Below are 23,979 nucleotides of genomic sequence, written 5' to 3'. Positions count from 1 at the left end.
AATGATAAATGCCATATAAAAACTGTTGAAATACTTGCTGTCAGTTAACAAATTTAATGAAACGCTTTAGAGTAAAAAATGCACACGCTCAAAGACAATTGTTTCCAACCGGAAAGAATAAACAAATAAATATTAGTGTATTATTTTCTATAACAAAATAAATTCTGAAAAAATATTTTATATATGTTTTAGTAATGTTACATTTATTTTGGACTGATTATGTACTACGTGCATTTAGTTGACTCGTGACGAATAACGTGAGCAGAAAATTGGTGAAAAGTTTGTAAGAAATTTTTTTTATGTGTAGTTTTTTAAAAGTCTGCGCTATATATTTGTTTCAGCCAACCATCAAAAATACCATTCATATATAAACATATGTTTCGGAATTAATTTTCTTATTGGAATTGGTCATGTAACTAAAATAATGTGCCATGATTTTACAGTCTAAGAAATAATATTCGGAAAATATCTGTAATACATTGTATTGACTCAAAGGGCCGCTGTTTAACAGCACAGCTCTTGTGTCGTGGTTCAAAGCCTCAAATCCTCCCATATCCTCGCGTTGCACCAGAAATGAGAAAATAAGGCCGTCCTTTGGTTTCTCGCCGCATTGACAGAAAAACCTTCGTGTTGTGCAGTCACGAAAGGAATTATATTTTATTTTAGCGACTTTGTGGATACTGAATCTTGAAAAAAGAAAGGGATTACTATATATGATACAAATTATTGCCATCAAAGGCAGGGAAATAGCCTCAATGGCGTGGTGGCACACGGTCCTGCTTTTCTTCCTCTTTTGTTCTTACTGCGCGAGCGGCCAGATCACTTATTCTATTCCCGAGGAAATGGAGAAAGGGTCGAGGATCGGAAACATTGCTCAGGATTTAGGTTTGGATTTAAAAAGACTGAAATCGGGGAAATCACGTATATTTTCTAGTGACAGCGCAGCATACGTGGAACTGAACAAAGAAAACGGATTGCTTCTCATTAAAGAGAAAATAGACCGGGAGTCTCTTTGCGCAAAAATAACTCCCTGCGCGCTTCATCTCCAAATGATTCTGGAAAACCCGATGGAGTTATATTCTGTTACAGTGGAGATCACGGATATAAACGACAATGCTCCTAATTTTCAGAACAATGACATGAGGTTTGAAATAAGCGAGTCAGCAATGATCGGTGCCAGATTTGTGCTCGGTAAAGCTGCTGACCCGGATGTTGGAATAAACGGACTTCAGAGATATTCCCTTAAACCCACAGATAATTTTGTGTTGGATAAACAAGGAGATGTAACGAAGATTGTGGAGATGGTGCTACAGAAGCCCCTAGATCGAGAAAAGCAAGCGACCATAGATCTGACGCTGACTGCTTATGACGGAGGAGAACCACAGCTATCTGGCACGATGTATATACATATAACGGTAGTGGATGCTAATGATAATGCTCCGATATTTAATCAAAAAAATTATAAGGCTTCAATTTCAGAGAATGCGATCAAAGGCACCAAATTAATAACAGTAAGTGCTTCTGACGCAGATGAAGGCTCAAATAGTCACGTGACATATGTCATATCTGACGCAATAGACAGATCTGTAGCCAGTAGCTTTCTTGTAGATGAGAAAAGTGGAGATGTTACATTAAATGGTCAGATTGATTATGAAAAATCAAACATTTACGAGCTTGTTATTCAGGCCAGAGACACAGGAGGACACTCTGACACATGTAAGTTAATTATTGATGTCTTAGACATAAATGATAATAAACCAATTATTGATGTTCTTTCTATGTCTAGTTCTGTATTAGAGGAGTCTAAGCCCCATACTGTGGTTGCCATGTTGAAAGTAAATGATCCAGATTCAGGAGCAAATGGACAGGTTCACTGCATGATTAATGATAATATTCCCTTTACTATCAATTCACCATCAAACAATTTCTTTACTCTAGTCACAGAGGATGAATTAGATAGAGAGAAAGAAGCTGAGTATAACATCACTGTGACTTGCTCTGATGAAGGAGTTCCCTCACTGTCCAGCAGCACTTCTCTCCGTTTACACATATCAGATGTTAATGACAACGCGCCTGTTTTTGAGAGAAATAATTACGAGGCCTATGTGGTGGAGAACAACACACCAGGTCTCTCTATATTCACAGTAAAGGCCAGTGACGCAGACTACAACCAGAATTCTCGAGTGTCTTATATTTTAGAAGAGAGCACCGTCAATGGACTTCCTGTGTCATCGTATGTGTCAGTCAGCGCTGATAGTGGAGTCATTAACGCCGTGCGCTCTTTCGACTACGAGCAATTAAAGGACTTCCATTTCCGTGTCAGAGCGCAGGACGGAGGCTCCCCTCCACTCAGTAGTAACGTGACAGTAAAACTTACAATCCAAGATCAGAACGACAACGCTCCTCAGGTCCTCTACCCAGTACAGACCGGTGGCTCTGTGGTGGCTGAGATTGTGCCTCGTTCAGCAGATGTGGGTTATCTGGTCACTAAAGTGGTGGCTGTTGATGTGGACTCTGGACAGAACGCCTGGCTCTCCTACAAACTCCAGAAAGCCACAGACAGGGCGCTGTTTGAAGTGGGAGCGCAGAATGGAGAGATACGAACTGTGCGTCAGGTCACCGATAAAGATGCCGTAAAACAAAAGCTCACTGTAGTTGTGGAGGATAACGGACAGCCGTCTCGCTCAGCTGTAGTTAACATCAATGTAGCTGTAGCGGACACTTTCCCTGAAGTGCTCTCAGAGTTCACAGACTTTACGCAACACAAACAATATAATGACGACCTCACCTTTTATTTAGTGTTAGCATTAGCTGCTGTTTCTTTCCTTTTCATCACGACTGTAGTAGTTATAATCTCAGTAAAGATCTACAGGTGGAGACAATCGCGCATCTTCTATCAGTCCAATCTCCCAGTTATTCCGTACTATCCACCCGGTTACACAGACACAGGAGTTACTGGAACTCTGCCGCACATGTATAATTATGATGCTTGTATGACGACTGACTCGAGGAAGAGTGACTGTAAATATTCTACACTCGGAGGACAGAGTGTTTTAGTCATGGACCGCAGTTTTACAGAAACTATGCAGCGTGCCATGAGGGAAAAAGAATTCCATCAAGATTTAGAGTCACCGGAAGTGGTAAGGAAATAACCAATTAATCGCTTGCATGTTAACGTTCATGCTATGAGATATCATGCTATGAAATATGCTATGAGATATCATGAACATGTTTTTATATTTTAAATATTACATGTAAAGCTCATATCTAAGCATTTTAGAAACAACGACAGTCGAATGCAGCCGAAACCAACAAATGGAGCACAGACCTGATTCCTCACTGTGGCTCCAACGTGAGCGTCGTTTCCGCTTTGTACGTGACCAAACTGTCGCAAAAGGTCAATTCCTCTGACCTTAGACACATGAGCCAAAGAAAGCCAAAGGAAGCCAGTCCTTAAATCAACTGACACGCTTACTACAGAGAGTAATCCTTAATTAAAACTCGCAAAACATGGAGGATTTATTTATTTAATTTTCAAACAGCATTTTTACAGAAAGTAAACATGTTATATGGGGGAATTTTGGAGAATCTAATTATTTATTATATTGTAATTGTATACTATTCTTAAATAAAATCTTTATACATATAGCTAAATTAATTAAGATCCAACCTTCACGAATTAAATGAAGTGAAATATTTTAAAATACATAATTTAAAATATTTATTAGTTTCATTTTTTTTTTTATTTTAATATTTCATCATTATATGTTTGGAGAGTTGTATAATAGATTGCTTGCAGTTTATGCTCATTTTGCCTGATTTTTTCAAAAAACCTTTGGAATTCTAATGTTGAAACAACAGAATTAAGTACAATGAAATTATACTCTTAAGTGTCACATAATCTGCTAATAGTTTAAGTTCAAATATAATTTAAATCAAAAATAATTAGTTTAATAGAATCAAAAAGTGAATAAAGTACTAGAAATTCAAAATACTTAAGTTAGTTGAATTGTTTTATAAAATTAAGTTTACTCTACTCTTTTTAATCTATTTAATTATTTTGAGCATTTGGGTTTACGGTGCAGTCAAAATTGGAAACAGGAAATTAAATAGAAGAAATTGTTTAATCCGCTACAGGCATATTGTGTTGTCACTTTGACTGTAAAACAGCTTTAAACCAGTTCCTTTATATTGTTTAATTTTTTTCATATGATGACCGTCCCAAATGTTCTTGCTCACCTCCGTCTATAATGTTTAATGTTTAACAAGACATTGCATGAAAATTGGAGATTGAATTACAAGAAATAACTCATTTATATATATTATAGAATTACCAAAAATAATTTCAAATGAACTCTTTACGCAGTTCCATCTATCCTTAAGATGTTACGGTCCCTTTTATGGAACTTTTTCACCTTTTGCAAACGTTTGCTGTGCATAAAGAGGATGAGTTTAAGATAAAAAAACAACCTTAAATGATAAGCAATAGTCTTGTCATTATGATATTTTCTTGTTATGCGCGTGAGGGTCTTTAACTAACATGATTAACGGAATTTCTCGTTTTGCGGGCAAGTAAAATGTTTATATCTTCCTCTAGCGCTGTTCATCTCTATGGTGCTGAATGAGCTTTTGTCTCACTCACGTCCATTGTGCTCTCGGAGATAATCTTCTACACACAACAGATATGTAGTTCTTTAACATTGCTGATATATCAGTGCGAGGTGATAAAATTAAGAAGAAATATATTTACAAATCTTTCAGGAAATGTTCACAGTGTATCCTTGTTGGTGTGTGTATGGTTTCATTGTTTTTTTCTATTTGAATGTTATGAAAATGTCCTTTGGTGTGGTTCATTGTAGCTCGATCAGATATAAAGCAGATTAATATGACAAATCATGCTATGACACGTTTATCTGTGTGCGTTTTGATTGTTTGGGATTGAGTTTACGGGACATGGGCCTGTGGCTGTTCCATACAAGAGCATTTTCAGCATTTGCACTCTAAGGGCCGCTATTGGACAAGATTCGTGTAGCATGAGCACGAAAACCACCCAGAATCCCTCCTACTGACGGTTTAATTAATGAGGAAAGAAGGATTTATTTTTGCTGCTCGGGTAAAAGCAAGCTGCGTCAGATTCTGCTATTTTTGGTTACATGAAGATTTCAATTTGAAGATTTGTGTGTTAAGAATGATCAGAGGATAACATCACTATCAGTATGGTTTATGTGCGCTCGTGTGCTGATTCTCGGCATCGTCGGATGACTACAACGCAGATAAAATGGCAGACTGTGTTTTTTATTTTCTGTGTGTACGGAATGGACTTTGGCTTTTGTCAAGCGCGATATTCAATCCCGGAGGAAGCTCCAGAAGGATCATTTGTAGGAAGCATCGCCAATGATTTGGGAATAGAGATAAGTAGACTTATTTCTGGAAAAGCTCGGGTTGTAACAAAGGGCGGCCGGCAATATGTCGAACTGAGCAGAGACAAAGGCACCCTCGTAGTGAAGGAGAGGATAGACCGAGAGGAGCTCTGCAAGCAAACAACGCCCTGCAGCTTCAGCTTTGATCTGATCATGGAAAACCCCATAGAACTGCATCGGGTCACTGTGGAGGTTCAGGATATAAATGACAATGCACCAAAATTTCCTAAAGGTACCGTCAATTTACAAATTAGCGAAAACACAGAAACAGGGACGCAATTCCACTTAGACAGCGCTGTAGATTTAGATGTGGGAGTAAATGGTGTTGAAAGCTATTCTCTCAAACCTACCGATCATTTCAAATTGAAAATAATTAATGAAGCTAATGGCAGAAAAAATGTAGAAATGGTTCTAGAGCGAGAATTGGACCGAGAAGAGCACAACGAGCTGAAATTAGTTCTGACTGCATATGACGGAGGATCTCCTAAAAAATCAGGTTCAATGCAAATTCATATTTCTGTTTTAGATGTGAATGATAACGCCCCGGTCTGTAAACAATCAGTTTATAAAGCGGAAGTCAGAGAAAATTCTTCGCCTGGTACAGTCGTAACAACAGTAAGTGCAACTGATGCCGATGAAGAAATAAATGGTCTGGTCTCATATTCTATTGCTCAGGCTAGTGAAGAAGCCAGAAACGTTTTTGGCATAAACGCGGAAACAGGCGCGATTACAACTTTACAAGGCTTGGACTACGAGAGTGAAAAATCTTATCAATTAAATATCAAGGCAACTGATAAAGGAGGGCTTAAAGATACATGTAAAGTACTTATCGAGGTTATTGATGAAAATGATAATGCTCCCTCTATACAGCTTATTTCGTTTTCAAACATCATTGCAGAAAATTCTCCAGTCGGAACAACCGTGGCTGTTATTAATGCAGAAGATGTAGATTCCGGTCAAAATGGACTTGTAAAGTGTAAAATAAATGAAAACATGCCATTTAAAATAGAATCGACGCTTTCTGATTACTATGTAATAATTACTGATGAAACTCTCGATCGAGAAAACATTGCTGAATACAACATCACCATTCTGGTGTCCGATCAAGGAAGTCCTGCACGATACAGTAACAAAACTCTAAATGTAAAGATTTCCGACGTGAATGATAACCCACCCGTATTCAGTTCTGAAGAATATAAAACATCCGTTATTGAAAACAACTCTCCGGGTGTGGCTGTGCTCACGGTAAAAGCGAGCGATGCTGATTGGGGTCCAAATGCGCGACTGTCTTATTTTTTGGGGGATAATAATATACAAGGAAACCCGGTGAGTTCTTTGGTCTCGGTGAATTCAGAGAGCGGGGTTATACATGCAGTCAAATCCTATGATTACGAGCAAATGAAAAGTTTCAGTTTTAACGTGACAGCCCGAGACGGAGGGTCGCCTCCTTTAAGTTCTGAAGTCACAGTGACAATCAACGTTCAAGATCAGAACGACAACGCTCCACAGGTCCTCTACCCAGTACAGACAGGTGGTTCTGTGGTGGCTGAGATTGTGCCTCGTTCAGCAGATGTGGGTTATCTGGTCACTAAAGTTGTGGCTGTTGATGTGGACTCTGGACAGAATGCCTGGCTCTCCTACAAACTCCAGAAAGCCACAGACAGGGCGCTGTTTGAAGTGGGAGCGCAGAATGGAGAGATACGAACTGTGCGTCAGGTCACCGATAAAGATGCCGTGAAACAAAAGCTCACTGTAGTTGTGGAGGATAACGGACAGCCGTCTCGCTCAGCTGTAGTTAACATCAATGTAGCTGTAGCGGACACTTTCCCTGAAGTGCTCTCAGAGTTCACAGACTTTACGCAACACAAACAATATAATGACGACCTCACCTTTTATTTAGTGTTAGCATTAGCTGCTGTTTCTTTCCTTTTCATCACGACTGTAGTAGTTATAATCTCAGTAAAGATCTACAGGTGGAGACAATCGCGCATCCTCTATCAGTCCAATCTTCCAGTTATTCCGTACTATCCACCCGGTTACACAGACACAGGAGTTACTGGAACTCTGCCGCACATGTATAATTATGATGCTTGTATGACGACTGACTCGAGGAAGAGTGACTGTAAATATTCTACACTCGGAGGACAGAGTGTTTTAGTCATGGACCGCAGTTTTACAGAAACTATGCAGCGCGTGATGAGGGAAAAAGAATTCCAGCAGGATCTAGAGTCACCGGAAGTGGTAAGGAAATGAGACTGAATATAGTTTATTTAAATATATTTGTAGTATGTTTTAGGAAAAACCTTTATGCTTTTTTAAACTATAATATTATCAGATATAAAAATGTAGAAAAAAGTTTAAGCCTTATTTAAACGATTAAACTGAATTATGTCTACGGGTTTGGAATCATAAAACCACGGTTCTGGTTACAAAAACCTATATCTTTATTTATAAGGCGTTTTCAACAATGTGCGTGATTTTCGTCCTGTTTAGTCCTGTCATGTGCTGCACCTCTTTGAGGCTAAGGTTCTCTGTATTTATTTATTTGTTTATTTATTTATTTATTTATTTAAATATTTATGATAAATGCCATATAAAAACTGTTGAAATACTTGCTGTCAGTTAACGACTTTAATGAAAGGTTTTAGGCTGAAAAATTCACACGGTCAAAGACAATTTTTTCAAATTAGAAAGATTAAATCAATAAATATCAGTGTATATCAGTTGTTTTCTTTAACAAAATAAATTCAGAAAAATGCTTTAATTATGCTTAACTAAAGTTACATTTATTTTGGACTGAAAATGTATCACGTGCGTTTAGTTGACTCGTGACGAATCACGTGAGCAGAAAATTAGTGAAACGTTTGTAAGAAACTTGATTTTTTTATGTTTAGTTTTTTAAAAGTCTGCGGTATACATTTGTTTCATCCAAGCATAAAAAATATCATTCATATATAAATATGTGTTTCGGAATTAATTTTCTTATTGGAATTGGTCATGTATCTAAAATAATGTGCCATGATTTTACAGTCTAAGAAATAATATTCGGAAAATATCTGTAATACATTGTATTGACTCAAAGGGCCGCTGTTTAACAGCACACTTCTTGTGTCGTGGTTCAAAGCCTCAAATCCTCCCATATCCTCGCGTTGCACCAGAAATGAAAAAAATAAGGCCGTGCTTTGGTTTCTCGCCGCATTGATAGAAAAACCTTCGTGTTGTGCAGTCACGAAAGGAATTTTATTTTATTTTAGCGACTCTGTGGATACTGAATCTTGAAAAAAGAAAAGGATTTCTACATAAGATACAAATCATTGCCAGCAAAGGCAGGGAAATAGCCGCTATGGCGTGGTGGCACACGGTCCTGCTTTTCTTCCTCTTTTGTTCTGACTGCGCGAGCGGACAGATCACTTATTCTATTCCCGAGGAAATGGAGAAAGGGTCGAGGATCGGAAACATTGCTCAGGATTTAGGTTTGGATTTAAAAAGACTGAAATCGGGGAAATCACGTATATTTTCTAGTGACAGCGCAGCATACGTGGAACTGAACAAAGAAAACGGATTGCTTCTCATTAAAGAGAAAATAGACCGGGAGTCTCTTTGCGCAAAAATAACTCCCTGCGCGCTTCATCTCCAAATGATTCTGGAAAACCCGATGGAGTTATATTCTGTTACAGTGGAGATCACGGATATAAACGACAATGCTCCTAATTTTCAGAACAATGAATTAAGGTTTGAAATAAGCGAGTCAGCAATGATCGGTGCCAGATTTGTGCTCGGTAAAGCTGCTGACACGGATGTTGGAATAAACGGACTTAAGAGCTATTCCCTTAAACCCACAGATAATTTTGTGTTGGATAAACAAGAAGATGTAGCAAAGATAGTGGAGATGGTGCTACAAAAGCCCCTAGATCGAGAAAAGCAAGCGACCATAGATTTGACGCTGACTGCTTATGACGGAGGAGAACCACAGCTATCTGGCACGATGTATATACATATAACGGTAGTGGATGCTAATGATAATGCTCCGATTTTTAATCAAAAGGTTTATACATCTACAATCTCAGAGAATGCAATAAAAGGAACCAAATTAATGACAGTAAGTGCTTCTGACGCAGATGAAGGCTCAAATAGTCATGTGACATATGTCATATCTGACGCAATGGACAGCAACTTTATTGTAGATGAGAAAAGTGGAGATGTTACATTAAATGGTCAGATTGATTATGAAAAATCAAACATTTACGAGCTTGTTATTCAGGCCAGAGACACAGGAGGACTCTCTGACACATGTAAGTTAATTATTGATGTCTTGGACATTAATGATAATAAACCAATTATTGATGTTCTTTCTATGTCTAGTTCTGTATTAGAGGAGTCTAAGCCCCATACTGTGGTTGCTATGTTGAAAGTAAATGATCCAGATTCAGGAGCAAATGGACAGGTTCACTGCATGATTAATGATAACATTCCGTTTACTATCAATTCACCATCAAACAATTTCTTTACTCTCCTCACAGAGGATGAATTAGATAGAGAGAGAGAAGCTGAGTATAACATCACTGTGACTTGCTCTGATGAAGGAGTTCCCTCACTGTCCAGCAGCACTTCTCTCCGTTTACACATATCAGATGTTAATGACAACGCCCCTGTTTTTGAGAGAAATAATTACGAGGCCTATGTGGTGGAGAACAACACACCAGGTCTCTCTATATTCACAGTGAAGGCCAGTGACGCAGACTACAACCAGAATGCTAGAGTGTCTTATATTTTAGATGACAGCACTGTCAATGGACTTCCTGTGTCATCGTATGTGTCAGTCAGCGCTGATAGTGGAGTCATTAACACCTTACGCTCTTTCGACTACGAGCAGTTAAAGGGCTTTCATTTCCGCGTCAGAGCGCAGGACGGAGGCTCCCCTCCACTCAGTAGTAATGTGACAGTAAAACTTACAGTCCAAGATCAGAACGACAACGCTCCTCAGGTCCTCTACCCAGTACAGACCGGTGGCTCTGTGGTGGCTGAGATTGTGCCTCGTTCAGCAGATGTAGGTTATCTGGTCACTAAAGTGGTGGCTGTTGATGTGGACTCTGGACAGAACGCCTGGCTCTCCTACAAACTCCAGAAAGCCACAGACAGGGCGCTGTTTGAAGTGGGAGCGCAGAATGGAGAGATACGAACTGTGCGTCAGGTCACCGATAAAGATGCCGTGAAACAAAAGCTCACTGTAGTAGTGGAGGATAACGGACAGCCGTCTCGCTCAGCTGTAGTTAACATCAATGTAGCTGTAGCGGACACTTTCCCTGAAGTGCTCTCAGAGTTCACAGACCTTACGCACCAAAAACAATATAATGACAACCTCACCTTTTATTTAGTTTTAGCATTAGCTGCTGTTTCCTTCCTTTTCATCACGACTGTAGTAGTTATAATCTCAGTAAAGATCTACAGGTGGAGACAATCGCGCCTCTTCTATCAGTCCAATCTCCCAGTTATTCCGTACTATCCTCCCGGTTACACAGACACAGGAGTTACTGGAACTCTGCCGCACATGTATAATTATGATGCTTATATGACGACTGACTCGAGGAAGAGTGTCTGTAAATATTCTACACTCGGAGGACAGACTGTTTTAGTCATGGACCACAAAGACACTATGCCACAAAGAATAAATGAAAATAATTATTTGGATAATGAAAATTCTCCAGAACTGGTAAGAGCTTATTTTAATTTTCATGGTTGTTCTGATATTCTTATATAATCATCTTATCAACGTCAAGCTCATCTCATTGGATTAGAAACATTGATTTTTTTAATCAAATTTTGGTGCTGATATGTGCTTTGAAGTAAGGAAGACGTTCGCTGAATTTTCAGCACTTTTTGTGGACAGCGACAGAGAGGGACCCGGAGAGAGTGGTGCATGTTTATAGAGATCTTGGTTAAAGGGGAGCCTTTTTTATTAACTTTGTTATCGCCTTTAAATCATTTTAATTAATTGCATGTTTCTGTGCTGTTGTTCTATATTTTGGTCTCTAAGTGACGCTGTTGACCCTTGTAAAGTATTGGCTTTACTTATTCTCTTTAATACCAGAGTCACTGACATAGGGAGTAGACAGGACTGATGAAAGGACGTGAAATCTAAATGTCTCCACTTATCTAGAACCAAGCAGAGCTTTTTGACATCAAACCTGATAGGAGAAACTTTGTGTATTTTCTAATGTGTTTCGTGAAATACTTTGAGCAATGACGAAAGCAGTGGGAGAATTATATTTATCGAGGATGGCAAGATGGATGCTTTGCTCAAATGTGCACTGGCAAGTACTATTCTGTCTCTTTGCTTGTGCTATTACATTTACTGGCGGTCAGATCCGCTACTCTATTCCAGAGGAGCAGAAAAAAGGTGCGTTTGTAGGCGATATATCGCAGGATTTAGGGCTGGATGTGAAAAGGCTTCGTGCGGGCCGAGCTCGTATCGTAACTGCAGATGACAATCAGTATATCGAGCTCGAACGAGACAAAGGGATTTTGATTGTGAATGAAAAAATAGACCGTGAAAGAATATGCGGAGAAATCAGTCCTTGTAGCTTTACGTTTGAGATAATATTGGAAAATCCGATCGAGTTACATCGTGTGACCGTCGAAATTATTGATGTAAATGATCACGCTCCGTCGTTTAACAAAAACGAGATTAAATTCAAAATCAGCGAGTCTGCAGCGCTGGGAGCTCGATTCGTTTTAGGGAGTGCAGAGGACCCCGATGTAGGAGTAAATGCACTGCAAAGCTACCATTTATCCGTAAACAATCATTTCATTTTAAAACAACATGCGCGCCCCGATGGAGTTAAATACGCTGAGATGGTACTCCAAAAGCCCTTAGACAGAGAACAGAATGCACAGCTCTTCCTGACTCTTACTGCAGTCGATGGGGGAAATCCGGAGAAATCAGGCACTATTAAAATAGAGGTTACTGTATTAGATGCAAACGACAACGCACCCGTGTTTAACCAGTCGGTGTACAAAGCGAAAATTACAGAAAACTCCCCAAAAGGGACGTATTTAACCACAGTTAATGCTACTGACGCAGACACGGGCTCTAACGGGCAAATACGGTATACGTTCTCAAATTTAAAAGGAAACATGGGCGATGTTTTTAGTTTGGATCAAAACTCTGGCACGCTTTCTGTGACCGGAATGATTGATTTTGAAAAAAACAAAATTTTTGAAATCGGAATCGAGGCAGAAGACCAAGGTGGGTTGGCAGATTCGAGTAAAGTAGTCGTCGAGGTTCTTGATGTTAATGACAACGCTCCGATGATTACCGTTATGTCACTTATCAGCTCCATATCCGAAAATGCACCCAGTGGCACCACAGTAGCGGTTTTAAATGTCAAAGACGCTGATTCTGACTTAAATGGACAGGTCACATGTAGTATAGAACAAATATTTCCATTTGAGCTAAAATCCTCACTAACTAACTATTACACTCTCGTGACGAATTCAGAGTTAGACAGAGAAACGGTTTCCGAATATAATATTACCGTAATGGCTACAGACTCTGGCAACCCGCCAATGTCGACCACAAAAGTATTAAATATAAAAGTTTCAGATGTGAATGATAACGTTCCGATTTTCTCTCAAAGCTCGTATTACACGTACATTATGGAAAACAATTCCCCAGGAGTGTCGATATGCAGAGTCACAGCTATAGACAGAGATTCCAACTACAATGCCAGAGTTTCATTTATTCTAGAGGATACACAGATAAATGGATCACCAGCTTCAAATTACATTTCTATAAACTCTGAAACAGGTGTGCTGAGTGCTGCACGTTCGTATGACTATGAGCAATTTAGTAAGTTTATTGTTCATGTAAGAGCACAAGATGGAGGCTCACCACCTTTAAGTAGCAATGTTACAGTGACTGTTTCTATTCAAGATCAGAACGACAACGCTCCTCAGGTCCTCTACCCAGTACAGACCGGTGGCTCTGTGGTGGCTGAGATTGTGCCACGTTCAGCAGATGTGGGTTATCTGGTCACTAAAGTTGTGGCTGTTGATGTGGACTCTGGACAGAATGCCTGGCTCTCCTACAAACTCCAGAAAGCCACAGACAGGGCGCTGTTTGAAGTGGGAGCGCAGAATGGAGAGATACGAACTGTGCGTCAGGTCACCGATAAAGATGCCGTGAAACAAAAGCTCACTGTAGTTGTGGAGGATAACGGACAGCCGTCTCGCTCAGCTGTAGTTAACATCAATGTAGCTGTAGCGGACACTTTCCCTGAAGTGCTCTCAGAGTTCACAGACTTTACGCAACACAAACAATATAATGATGACCTCACCTTTTATTTAGTGTTAGCATTAGCTGCTGTTTCTTTCCTTTTCATCACGACTGTAGTAGTTATAATCTCAGTAAAGATCTACAGGTGGAGACAATCGCGCATCTTCTATCAGTCCAATCTCCCAGTTATTCCGTACTATCCACCCGGTTACACAGACACAGGAGTTACTGGAACTCTGCCGCACATGTATAATTATGATGCTTGTATGACAACTGACTCGAGGAAGAGTGACTGTAAATATTCTACACTCGGAGGACAGAGTGTTTTAGTCATGGACCCGAGTTTTGCCGAAACTATGCAGCACTCGGGGATGGACAATAATTTTACTAGACATCAGGATTTCCATGAACTGGTAAGAATGAGCTGATTATTATGAATTCTTAAATGTATTTTGCTTTTATTATGTTGGTAAACAAATAGCATACTGCATACGATCTGAGACAACATAAATAAACATTTCTAACAGTTTAGTCCAACTGAATTACAAAATCATGACTTTTATCAATATAATATCTATAATATAAAGAAAAAATAGCAATTCAGTTACATTTAAACCAGGTAAATGAATGTCACTATCAAACCCTTTACTATATTAAAGTTTTATACACTAGCTGTTTGGTCTAGAAAACACTAAAGAGTATTTCCATGTTATGTTGGTTATGATGTTCTGCTTTAAAAGTTCATTTAAATACTGCAAATATATCACGTGGCTCTGGAGTTGTATCAAATAATCATCAGAGGTAGAGAAAGTAAATTTTATTTCAGCTGAACGCTTATCACACCGAGACATTTATGCTTTTATGTTTATGTTGGTTTCAGTCTGTATGTAGCATGTTTTATGTAGGTTGTCCCAGATTTGCTGTTCTGTAGCTGCCCCTTAGGATAGAATATACTTCAGGATGATGAACTAAACCTTGTATTGATTTGCTAGAAATTCTAATTTATGTAAATGTGTAATTAAATTTTGCTCCACACTCACATGTAATTAGCAGCACAATGTGACACTTAGATACTTTGCAAACCAACTATTTGAATAATTAGATATTTAAAGTCTTATAAACAAATACTGAACAAAAGCAATCAAAGTGATTCCACTGGTGAACGTCCAGAAGTCTCAGTCAAGATGTTACATGTGCTCTTTGTCATTGTGTCTTTTCGACTCTGCGGGCCGCTGTTGATCAATAGACCGTGGTTTTTATTCTCAGCGAGATTTCGCATTAAGCACTTCCTCAATTTTGTCAGGCTTTGGGCATGATGTGAACAGGACTGTAGTCAAATACGGAATAAATAGGTTGTTTACTTAGAGAACGTTTTAAACTCTAAATCTAATTTTGTTAATAAATCGATCTGCTTTTCTTTATATCGTGACCATGATAAACAGACTGGGAAATCGCTGTGCTGTGTTGCTTTTTCCGGAAAGACAGCAGTATCCTTGTGTGCGCCGATGAAAAATGATTTTTCTCGTGATTGCTTATTTGTTTTCGATCGCCGGTGCTCCTTGTAGCTTCACGTTGGAAATCATACTTGACAATCCCATGGAACTGCATCATGTAACTGTGGAAATACTAGATGTAAAAGACCATTCGCCAGCCTTCCCTAATAATAAAAATCAATCTGGATACAAGTGAATCTGCCACACCTGGAGCACGTTTCTTGCTCAGAAGCACAGATGACCCGGATGTAGGAGTAAACGCTCTGCAGAATTATTTTCTCTCACCAATCATTTTATCCTGAAACAGCTCTCGTGCTCTGACGGAGTTAAATACGCAGAGATGGTGTTACAGAAGCCTTTTGATAGAGAGCAAAATCTGCAAAGATCCGGTAACATGAAAATGAATGTTGTTGTGCTTTATGCAAATGCCAATGCACCGATATTTAAACAAACATCATTTACAGTAACGATAGCAGAAAACTCATCAAAAGGAATGTATATAAGAACTGTAAATGCTAGTGACACAGACAGTGGGGCTTATAGTTTAGTCTCATACAGGAGTCATTACTTTGAAAGGTTAACTTGACTATGAAAAGGCTAAAAAATATGAAATAGGCATAGAGGCTAAAGATCAGGGTGGTTTAAGAGATTCTGCCAAAGTGGTTGTCGACTTAATTGATGTAAACGATAAGGCACAAACTATTACCATCATGTTCTTTTCCAGCCCGGTGTTTGAAAACGTATCTCTTGCTACAACCATAGTGATTCTAAGTGGGAAAGATCTCGATGCAGGAGAGAATGGTTTGGTGACTTGTTTAGTTAATCCACCTACTCCATTTAAATTGCAGTCCTCTATACGAAACTATTATACACTAGTTACAGATGCTGCTCTAGATCGAGAACATGTTGCACAATATAACATTACTATAACAGCGAGTGATTCAGAGTCTCCTGTACTTTCAAGTAGTAAACTATTGACTATTAAAGTATCTGATGTTAATGAAAATCCTCCAAGAGTTCTCAAAAATACTTACACTACTCATGTAATAGAAAACAACTCTCTAGGGTTATCAATATTTCAGCTAAGCGCTCATGATGCTGACTCAAACCAGAATGCACGCATCTCTTATTTTCTAGAAGAAACTGCTGTAGGTGGGTCCTCTGTGTCTTCTTACATTTCAATTAATGCTGACAGTGGGGAGATATACGCAGTGCAATCTTTTGACTATGAGCAAATGAAGAATGTGAAGGTTTGTGTAAGAGCCTGCTAATGTGACATTAGATATTGTTGTTCAAGATCACGCTCTTGAACAACAACTCTGCCGCACATGTATAATTATGATGCTTGTATGAAGACTGACTCGAGGAAGAGTGACTGTATACATATAAATGTATATAAATACCGCAGTTTTACAGAAACTATGCAACACAAAATAAAAAAAATTCCTGCTTGGATAAGAGTTTTCCATCTTTTTTTTTCCAAACGTTTGGACTGCATCAGAATGTTTTCTTTTGTCCTTTGACAAATTGGATTTCCTCTGCTAACACTGAAATAATAGAGATAGGTCTCATTATTATATTATTAATATTGTTCTAATTACAGTGACTATGAAACAATACCTGTCACTAATGCATACCATTTTTAAAGACAAAGGTATTCATTGAGTGTATTTGGAGTTGGTTTAAAATTAAGTGGACGAGGTTCAGAAAGAATCAAGGACCATTTTATACAAAAGACGATTTCTAATTTCAAAAGTAGGCAGAGAATTCTTATGTTCTGTGGAAGCTTCCAGTTTCCTCTTGTGCAGTTTCTCAAAAGAAATAGTCATCATTCACTCACAAAAACTGGTTAAACAAATGCATCCAAACTGCGTTTACGAGTAAATGGTCGTAATTCTAATATTTCTATCATTTGTACTGTATTTTTAATTGGAGCTGTTCACCCCGGCAGTGCTGAAATCACTCCAGTCTCATTACTTTCAATGCGCAATATTTAACACTGTCAGTATAATAGAATGATCAAATTATTGCGTTTTGAATTTGGTATCCGACTCTATATATCAGTAATACTTAATCAACAAATGTAAATGTTTAATATTAAATGTATATATGTAAATAATAAATATTTTTCTTTTATTAATACTTTAATTTTAGTTTTATAGTCTTGATCATCGAATGAGTCTGCATTTCAAAGTAGAAATTTATGCGTCGTCGACGAGAGCGTGCATTTTCTGAATATATACTCTAAGTGCCGCTATTGGACAACTATCTACGTTTTATTAGTCATGAACTCCACTGTTAAGGTCATTTTGATCGACGAGGTATCAGTATTTCTGGTGGCTCTGCTCCGGGTAGAGCATTCCGTTTTAGGTCCGTGGTTTTCTTTTAATTTTTTGTCTCGTTCAATTCTACAAAGTTGAAAGCGTAAGGGTGAAAGAGCGATGGCGTATTTTCTATCAAATGTCGGTTGCATTCGTCGGATGACTCCAAGGCAGTTAAAATGGCAGACTTTGCTGTTTATTCTCTCTGTTTACGGGATGGATGTTGTCTTTTGTCAAGCGCGATATTCAATCCCGGAGGAAATGCTAGTGGGATCATTTGTAGGAAACATCGCTAAGGATTTGGGAATAGAGATAAGTAGACTTATTTCTGGAAAAGCTCGGGTTGTAACAAAGGGCGGCCGGCAATATGTCGAACTGAGCAGAGACAAAGGCACCCTCGTAGTGAAGGAGAGGATAGACCGAGAGGAGCTCTGCAAGCAAACAACGCCCTGCAGCTTCAGCTTTGATCTGATCATGGAAAACCCCATAGAACTGCATCGGGTCACTGTGGAGGTACTAGACATAAATGACAATGCACCGCTATTCCTTAAAGATGTGGTCAGTTTGGAAATAAGCGAAAATGCAGCGTCTGGGACTCGCTTTCCGTTAGACAGTGCTGTAGACACGGACGTTGGAACAAATAGCGTTCAAAATTATGCCCTTTCTTCCACCGATCAGTTCAAACTGGAAATAAATAACCAGGATGACGGAAGAAAATACATAGAAATGACTTTACAACGTGAGCTCGACCGGGAAGAACGCGATGAGCTAAAATTAGTTCTGACTGCATATGATGGAGGATCACCGAAAAAATCAGGCACAATGCAAATTCATATTTCTGTTTTAGATATAAATGATAATGCCCCGGTGTGTAAACAGTCTGTGTATAAAGTTGATGTTAGTGAAAATAGCCCGATTGGCACACTCTTAACTACAGTGAGCGCTACTGATGCTGACGAAGGAACAAATGGACTAATATCATATACAATTGTTCAGGCTAGTAAAGAAGCAAGAGAACGGTTTAAAATTAATCAGGAAACAGGAGCCATTACAACATTAAACAAGTTAGATTATGAGACTGAAACGAGTTACCAATTAAACATTAAAGCAAGAGATAAACCGGGCCTGGCAGATACGTGCAAAGTAATTGTCGATGTTATTGATGAAAATGATAATGCTCCCTCCATACAGCTCATGTCGTTTTCAAACATCATTACAGAAAATTCTCCAGTCGGAACCACCGTGGCTGTTATTAATGTAGAAGATGTAGACTCCGGTCAAAATGGGCTCGTGCAGTGTAAAATAAATGAAAACGTGCCGTTTAAAATAGAATCGTCGCTTTCTGATTACTTTGCATTAATTACTGATGAAACTCTCGATCGAGAAAACATTGCTGAATACAACATCACCATTCTGGTGTCCGATCAAGGAAGTCCTGCGCGATACAGTAACAAAACCCTAAATGTTAAGATTTCCGACGTGAATGATAACCCACCCGTATTCAGTTCTGAAGAATATAAAACATCCGTTATTGAAAACAACTCTCCGGGTGTGGCTGTGCTCACGGTAAAAGCGAGCGATGCTGATTGGGGCCCAAATGCGCGACTGTCTTATTTTTTGGGGGATAATAATATACAGGGCAACCCAGTCAGTTCTTTAGTATCGGTAAATTCAGAGAGCGGGGTTATACATGCAGTCAAGGCCTATGATTACGAGCAAATGAAAAGTTTCAGCTTTAACGTGACAGCCCGAGACGGAGGGTCGCCTCCTTTAAGTTCTGAAGTCACAGTGACAATCAACGTTCAAGATCAGAACGACAACGCTCCTCAGGTCCTCTACCCAGTGCAGACCGGTGGCTCTGTGGTGGCTGAGATTGTGCCACGTTCAGCAGATGTTGGTTATCTGGTCACTAAAGTGGTGGCTGTTGATGTGGACTCCGGACAGAACGCCTGGCTCTCCTACAAACTCCAGAAAGCCACAGACAGGGCGCTGTTTGAAGTGGGAGCGCAGAATGGAGAGATACGAACTGTGCGTCAGGTCACCGATAAAGATGCCGTGAAACAAAAGCTCACTGTAGTTGTGGAGGATAACGGACAGCCGTCTCGCTCAGCTGTAGTTAACATCAATGTAGCTGTAGCGGACACTTTCCCTGAAGTGCTCTCAGAGTTCACAGACTTTACTCAACACAAACAATATAATGACGACCTCACCTTTTATTTAGTGTTAGCATTAGCTGCTGTTTCTTTCCTTTTCATCACGACTGTAGTAGTTATAATCTCAGTAAAGATCTCCAGGTGGAGACAATCGCGCCTCTTCTATCAGTCCAATCTTCCAGTTATTCCGTACTATCCACCCGGTTACACAGACACAGGAGTTACTGGAACTCTGCCGCACATGTATAATTATGATGCTTGTATGACGAGTGACTCGAGGAAGTGTGACTCAAAATTTTCCACACTAAGAGCTCAAAATGTTTTATTGGTGGATCCGACTTTCAACGAAACTGTACAGCGAGCAGTAAACACAAACAACTTTCTGGAAGATCCAAATTCTCCAGAATCGGTAAGAACTTTTTTTGTGCATCACTAAGTTTCATTAAAAAATTTGCTGATTAGTCGAAAATACTTGCTTCGCGTTCATTTTGATTATCTATATTTAACATTTTATTCATGTAATAATAAGTGAAATGTTTAATCACGAAACTAATGCAATTATAAACAATGACATATTACGCAATTTCAAAAACATTTCTAAAACCACTTGGCTGCACAGCGCCGAGTCCTTTCGTAGTTCAGTCAGTTTTCGAAATCGCTGCTTGCTGATAAACTCTACTTCATACTAGGTTTTCTTGGGTCACTAGCCTCGAAAGGAATAGATGATAAAACTCCTATAGGCAGGTTTGTAGAACGCCAACTCAGCTCCCGTTACCGGACGGAAGGATACAGAAATTAATGAGTAATTCTGTACTACCTTATTAGATAATTTATGAAATTCAATTATTGTAAATGTATTTGTAGTTCTTAGTTTTGACTCAGAGGGCCGCTGTTCAACAGAGAAAAGCTTGGGCTTTAAACTGAATCTCCCTAACCCTCCTACATCGTCTCGCTGCGTCACAGAGAAAGGGAGGACAGGACTTTCAATCGAATAGCATTTAGACAATGTCGCTGCAAACTATTTGGTTTGTACTGTTATTTTTATATTGATATTTTTGGGACTCTAGTAAACAAAAGCTGAAATCATAAAAAAAAGAATAACGCTCCAAAGGATGAGGTCAAAGAAGGAAATATCCGCTATGGCGTGGTGGCACACGGTCCTCCTTTTATTCGTCTTTTGTTCTAGCTGCGCGAGCGGACAGATCACTTATTCTATTCCCGAGGAAATGGAGAAAGGTTCGAGGATAGGAAACATCGCTCAAGATTTGGGTTTGGATTTAAAAAGAGTGAAATCAGGGAAAGCGCGTATTTATACAGGAGGCGGCAAGGAATACGTCGAACTAAACAGAGAAAACGGATTGCTTCTCATTAAAGAGAAAATAGACCGGGAGTCTCTTTGCGCAAAAATAACTCCCTGCGCGCTTCATCTCCAAATGATTCTGGAAAACCCGATGGAGTTATATTCTGTTACAGTGGAGATCACGGATATAAACGACAATGCTCCTAATTTTCAAAAAAATGAACTGAGGTTTGAGATAAGCGAGTCAGCAATGATCGGTGCCAGATTTGTGCTCGGTAAAGCTGCTGATCCGGATGTTGGAATAAACGGACTTCAGAGATATTCCCTTAAACCCACGGATAATTTTGTGTTGGACAAAGAATCAGGCGGTGAGAAAAATGTAGAGATGATTTTACAAAAGCCTCTTGATCGAGAAAAGGAAGCACAAATTAATTTGTTGTTGACGGCGTTTGATGGCGGTGAGTCGCGACTGTCGGGAACAATGCAAATATATATAACGGTAGTTGATGCTAATGATAATCCCCCTGTGTTTTCACAAAAGGTCTATAAAGCTACAATAATAGAAAATGCTGTAAAGGGCAGCAAACTGACAACAGTAAGCGCCTCTGACGCGGATGAAGGCTCCAACGGTCACGTGTCTTATTACATATCTGATGCAGTGGACATTTCTTTGGCTGATATGTTTCTTGTAAATGAGCAAAGTGGTGAAATTAAATTAAACGATCAGATTGATTATGAAACAGCGAACATTTACCAGCTTGATGTACAGGCCAGAGACCAAGGCGGACTTTCTGACACATGTAAGGTCATTATTGATGTGCTGGATATTAATGATAATAAGCCTAGTATTGATGTAATATCTATGTCTAGTTCTATATCTGAAAAGTCCAAATTGAACACTGTTGTTGCCATGTTGAAGATAAACGACCCTGATTCGGGTGTGAATGGACAAGTTCACTGTGATATCAATGACAATATTCCCTTTGCAATTATATCTCAATCAAATAATTTTTTTAGCCTGCGCACAGAGGATGACTTAGACAGAGAGAGAGAAGCTGAGTATAACATCACTGTGACTTGCTCTGATGAAGGAGTTCCCTCACTGTCCAGCAGCACTTCTCTCCGTTTACACATATCAGATGTTAATGACAACGCACCTGTTTTTGAGAGAAATAATTACGAGGCCTATGTGGTGGAGAACAACACACCAGGTCTCTCTATATTCACAGTGAAGGCCAGTGACGCAGACTACAACCAGAATGCTCGAGTGTCTTATATTTTAGAAGAGAGCACCGTCAATGGACTTCCTGTGTCATCGTATGTGTCAGTCAGCGCTGATAGTGGAGTCATTAACGCCATGCGCTCTTTCGACTACGAGCAGTTAAAGGACTTCCATTTCCATGTCAGAGCGCAGGACGGAGGCTCCCCTCCACTCAGTAGTAACGTGACAGTAAAAATTACAGTCCAAGATCAGAACGACAACGCTCCTCAGGTCCTCTACCCAGTACAGACCGGTGGCTCTGTGGTGGCTGAGATTGTGCCTCGTTCAGCAGATGTGGGTTATCTGGTCACTAAAGTGGTGGCTGTTGATGTGGACTCTGGACAGAACGCCTGGCTCTCCTACAAACTCCAGAAAGCCACAGACAGGGCGCTGTTTGAAGTGGGAGCGCAGAATGGAGAGATACGAACTGTGCGTCAGGTCACCGATAAAGATGCCGTGAAACAAAAGCTCACTGTAGTTGTGGAGGATAACGGACAGCCGTCTCGCTCAGCTGTAGTTAACATCAATGTAGCTGTAGCGGACACTTTCCCTGAAGTGCTCTCAGAGTTCACAGACTTTACGCACCACAAACAATATAATGACGACCTCACCTTTTATTTAGTGTTAGCATTAGCTGCTGTTTCTTTCCTTTTCATCACGACTGTAGTAGTTATAATCTCAGTAAAGATCTACAGGTGGAGACAATCGCGCATCTTCTATCAGTCCAATCTCCCAGTTATTCCGTACTATCCACCCGGTTACACAGACACAGGAGTTACTGGAACTCTGCCGCACATGTATAATTATGATGCTTGTATGACGACTGACTCGAGGAAGAGTGACTGTAAATATTCTACACTCGGAGGACAGAGTGTTTTAGTCATGGACCGCAGTTTTGCAGAAACTATGCAGCGCGCGATGAAAGAAAATAATTTTCTAGATGATGCTGATTCTCCTGAAATGGTAAGGACTTCTGATCACAATTTCTTATCATAAACCTTTACGCTTTTTCAGATACTCTCCTGTCTGAGTCCAATCAAACCGGCATGTAGCTATAATATATTGTTGCCTGAAATTTTTGGATGACTATCTTGATCACAAATGATGAAAATGCCCTTTGCTGATACTGCTCATCAACATTTCATCTGTTTTATTTAATTTTTCTGTTAGTAGTGAAGGATTGTATCAGTATCATGTGTTGAACACTGAGCTTGGATTAGAGCAGTGTATTTTTTCTTAATAGATTGTGATGTTCAGTATAGCAAGATTTTCAGCACTTCTTGTCAGATAGCAACAGGCAAATTCTCTCTCTATCTCTTTTACACACACACACACACACACACACAGCCAACATGAGAACACATTCTCTTTTTCATTACATAATATAAGAGAAATACCAAATGTATTTAGCAATGTTCCTCTTGTTATGTATTTGCAACAAGTTCATGCCATAATCAAAGAAGTGAATAAGCTCTAATGACATGGAGAATTTTGAAAATTCATAAAGCATCTTTCTATAAATTAGTAGAAAACTAACTTTTATGGCTGTTATTTACGGTTTTATGGATAAATACCTTCTTTTAGAGATTTGAAGCAGTGGGGCCATGTTGAGGAATCAGCTTTAAAGTAATTTAAGTTAACAATCATATTTTACTTTTCAGCCCTAACTGTGTTGGACAGTGCCATATCACTGTACTCTGGATTCTGAATGGTTACATCCAAGTTATATCATTTCATACAATATTGTAATAGATTG

At 39.3% G+C, this 23,979-nt stretch overlaps 2 protein-coding genes across 32 annotated transcripts in view; both read left to right on the top strand.

Annotated features, from left to right (window-relative positions):
* LOC132862894 (protocadherin gamma-C5-like) overlaps positions 1-23,979 on the top strand; it is a 212,980-nt gene that overhangs the window by 117,570 nt on the left and 71,431 nt on the right. For 2 of the 31 annotated variants that reach the window (XM_060895261.1, XM_060895238.1), the window contains exon 1: positions 5,202-7,661. The exons of 24 other annotated variants lie outside the window; for them this stretch is intronic. In XM_060895261.1, the coding sequence (XP_060751244.1) occupies positions 5,217-7,661 (2,445 nt within the window). In that variant the 5' untranslated portion in view covers positions 5,202-5,216. Of the gene's footprint in view, positions 1-5,201; positions 7,662-8,629; positions 11,131-11,560; positions 14,109-20,634; positions 23,187-23,979 lie in introns of those variants that run through there. 5 more of the 31 variants (XM_060895285.1, XM_060895270.1, XM_060895237.1 and 2 more) reach the window with 4 other exon arrangements.
* LOC132863638 (protocadherin gamma-A8-like) lies at positions 714-3,152 on the top strand. The gene has a single exon (XM_060896565.1). It carries the CDS (start codon positions 714-716, stop codon positions 3,150-3,152), a length of 2,439 nt encoding a protein of 812 aa, XP_060752548.1.

This window comes from Tachysurus vachellii, chromosome 20 (assembly GCF_030014155.1).
Source record: "Tachysurus vachellii isolate PV-2020 chromosome 20, HZAU_Pvac_v1, whole genome shotgun sequence".
Taxonomy (NCBI): Eukaryota; Metazoa; Chordata; class Actinopteri; order Siluriformes; family Bagridae; genus Tachysurus; species Tachysurus vachellii.
The sequence above is the reverse complement of the archived record's forward strand: the minus strand, read 5'-3'. Positions and strand labels throughout refer to the sequence as shown.

Bases quoted from the DNA above. Each gene is read 5' to 3' on its own strand.
- LOC132863638 (XM_060896565.1), top strand. From the start codon at position 714: ATGATACAAATTATTGCCATCAAAGGCAGGGAAATAGCCTCAATGGCG.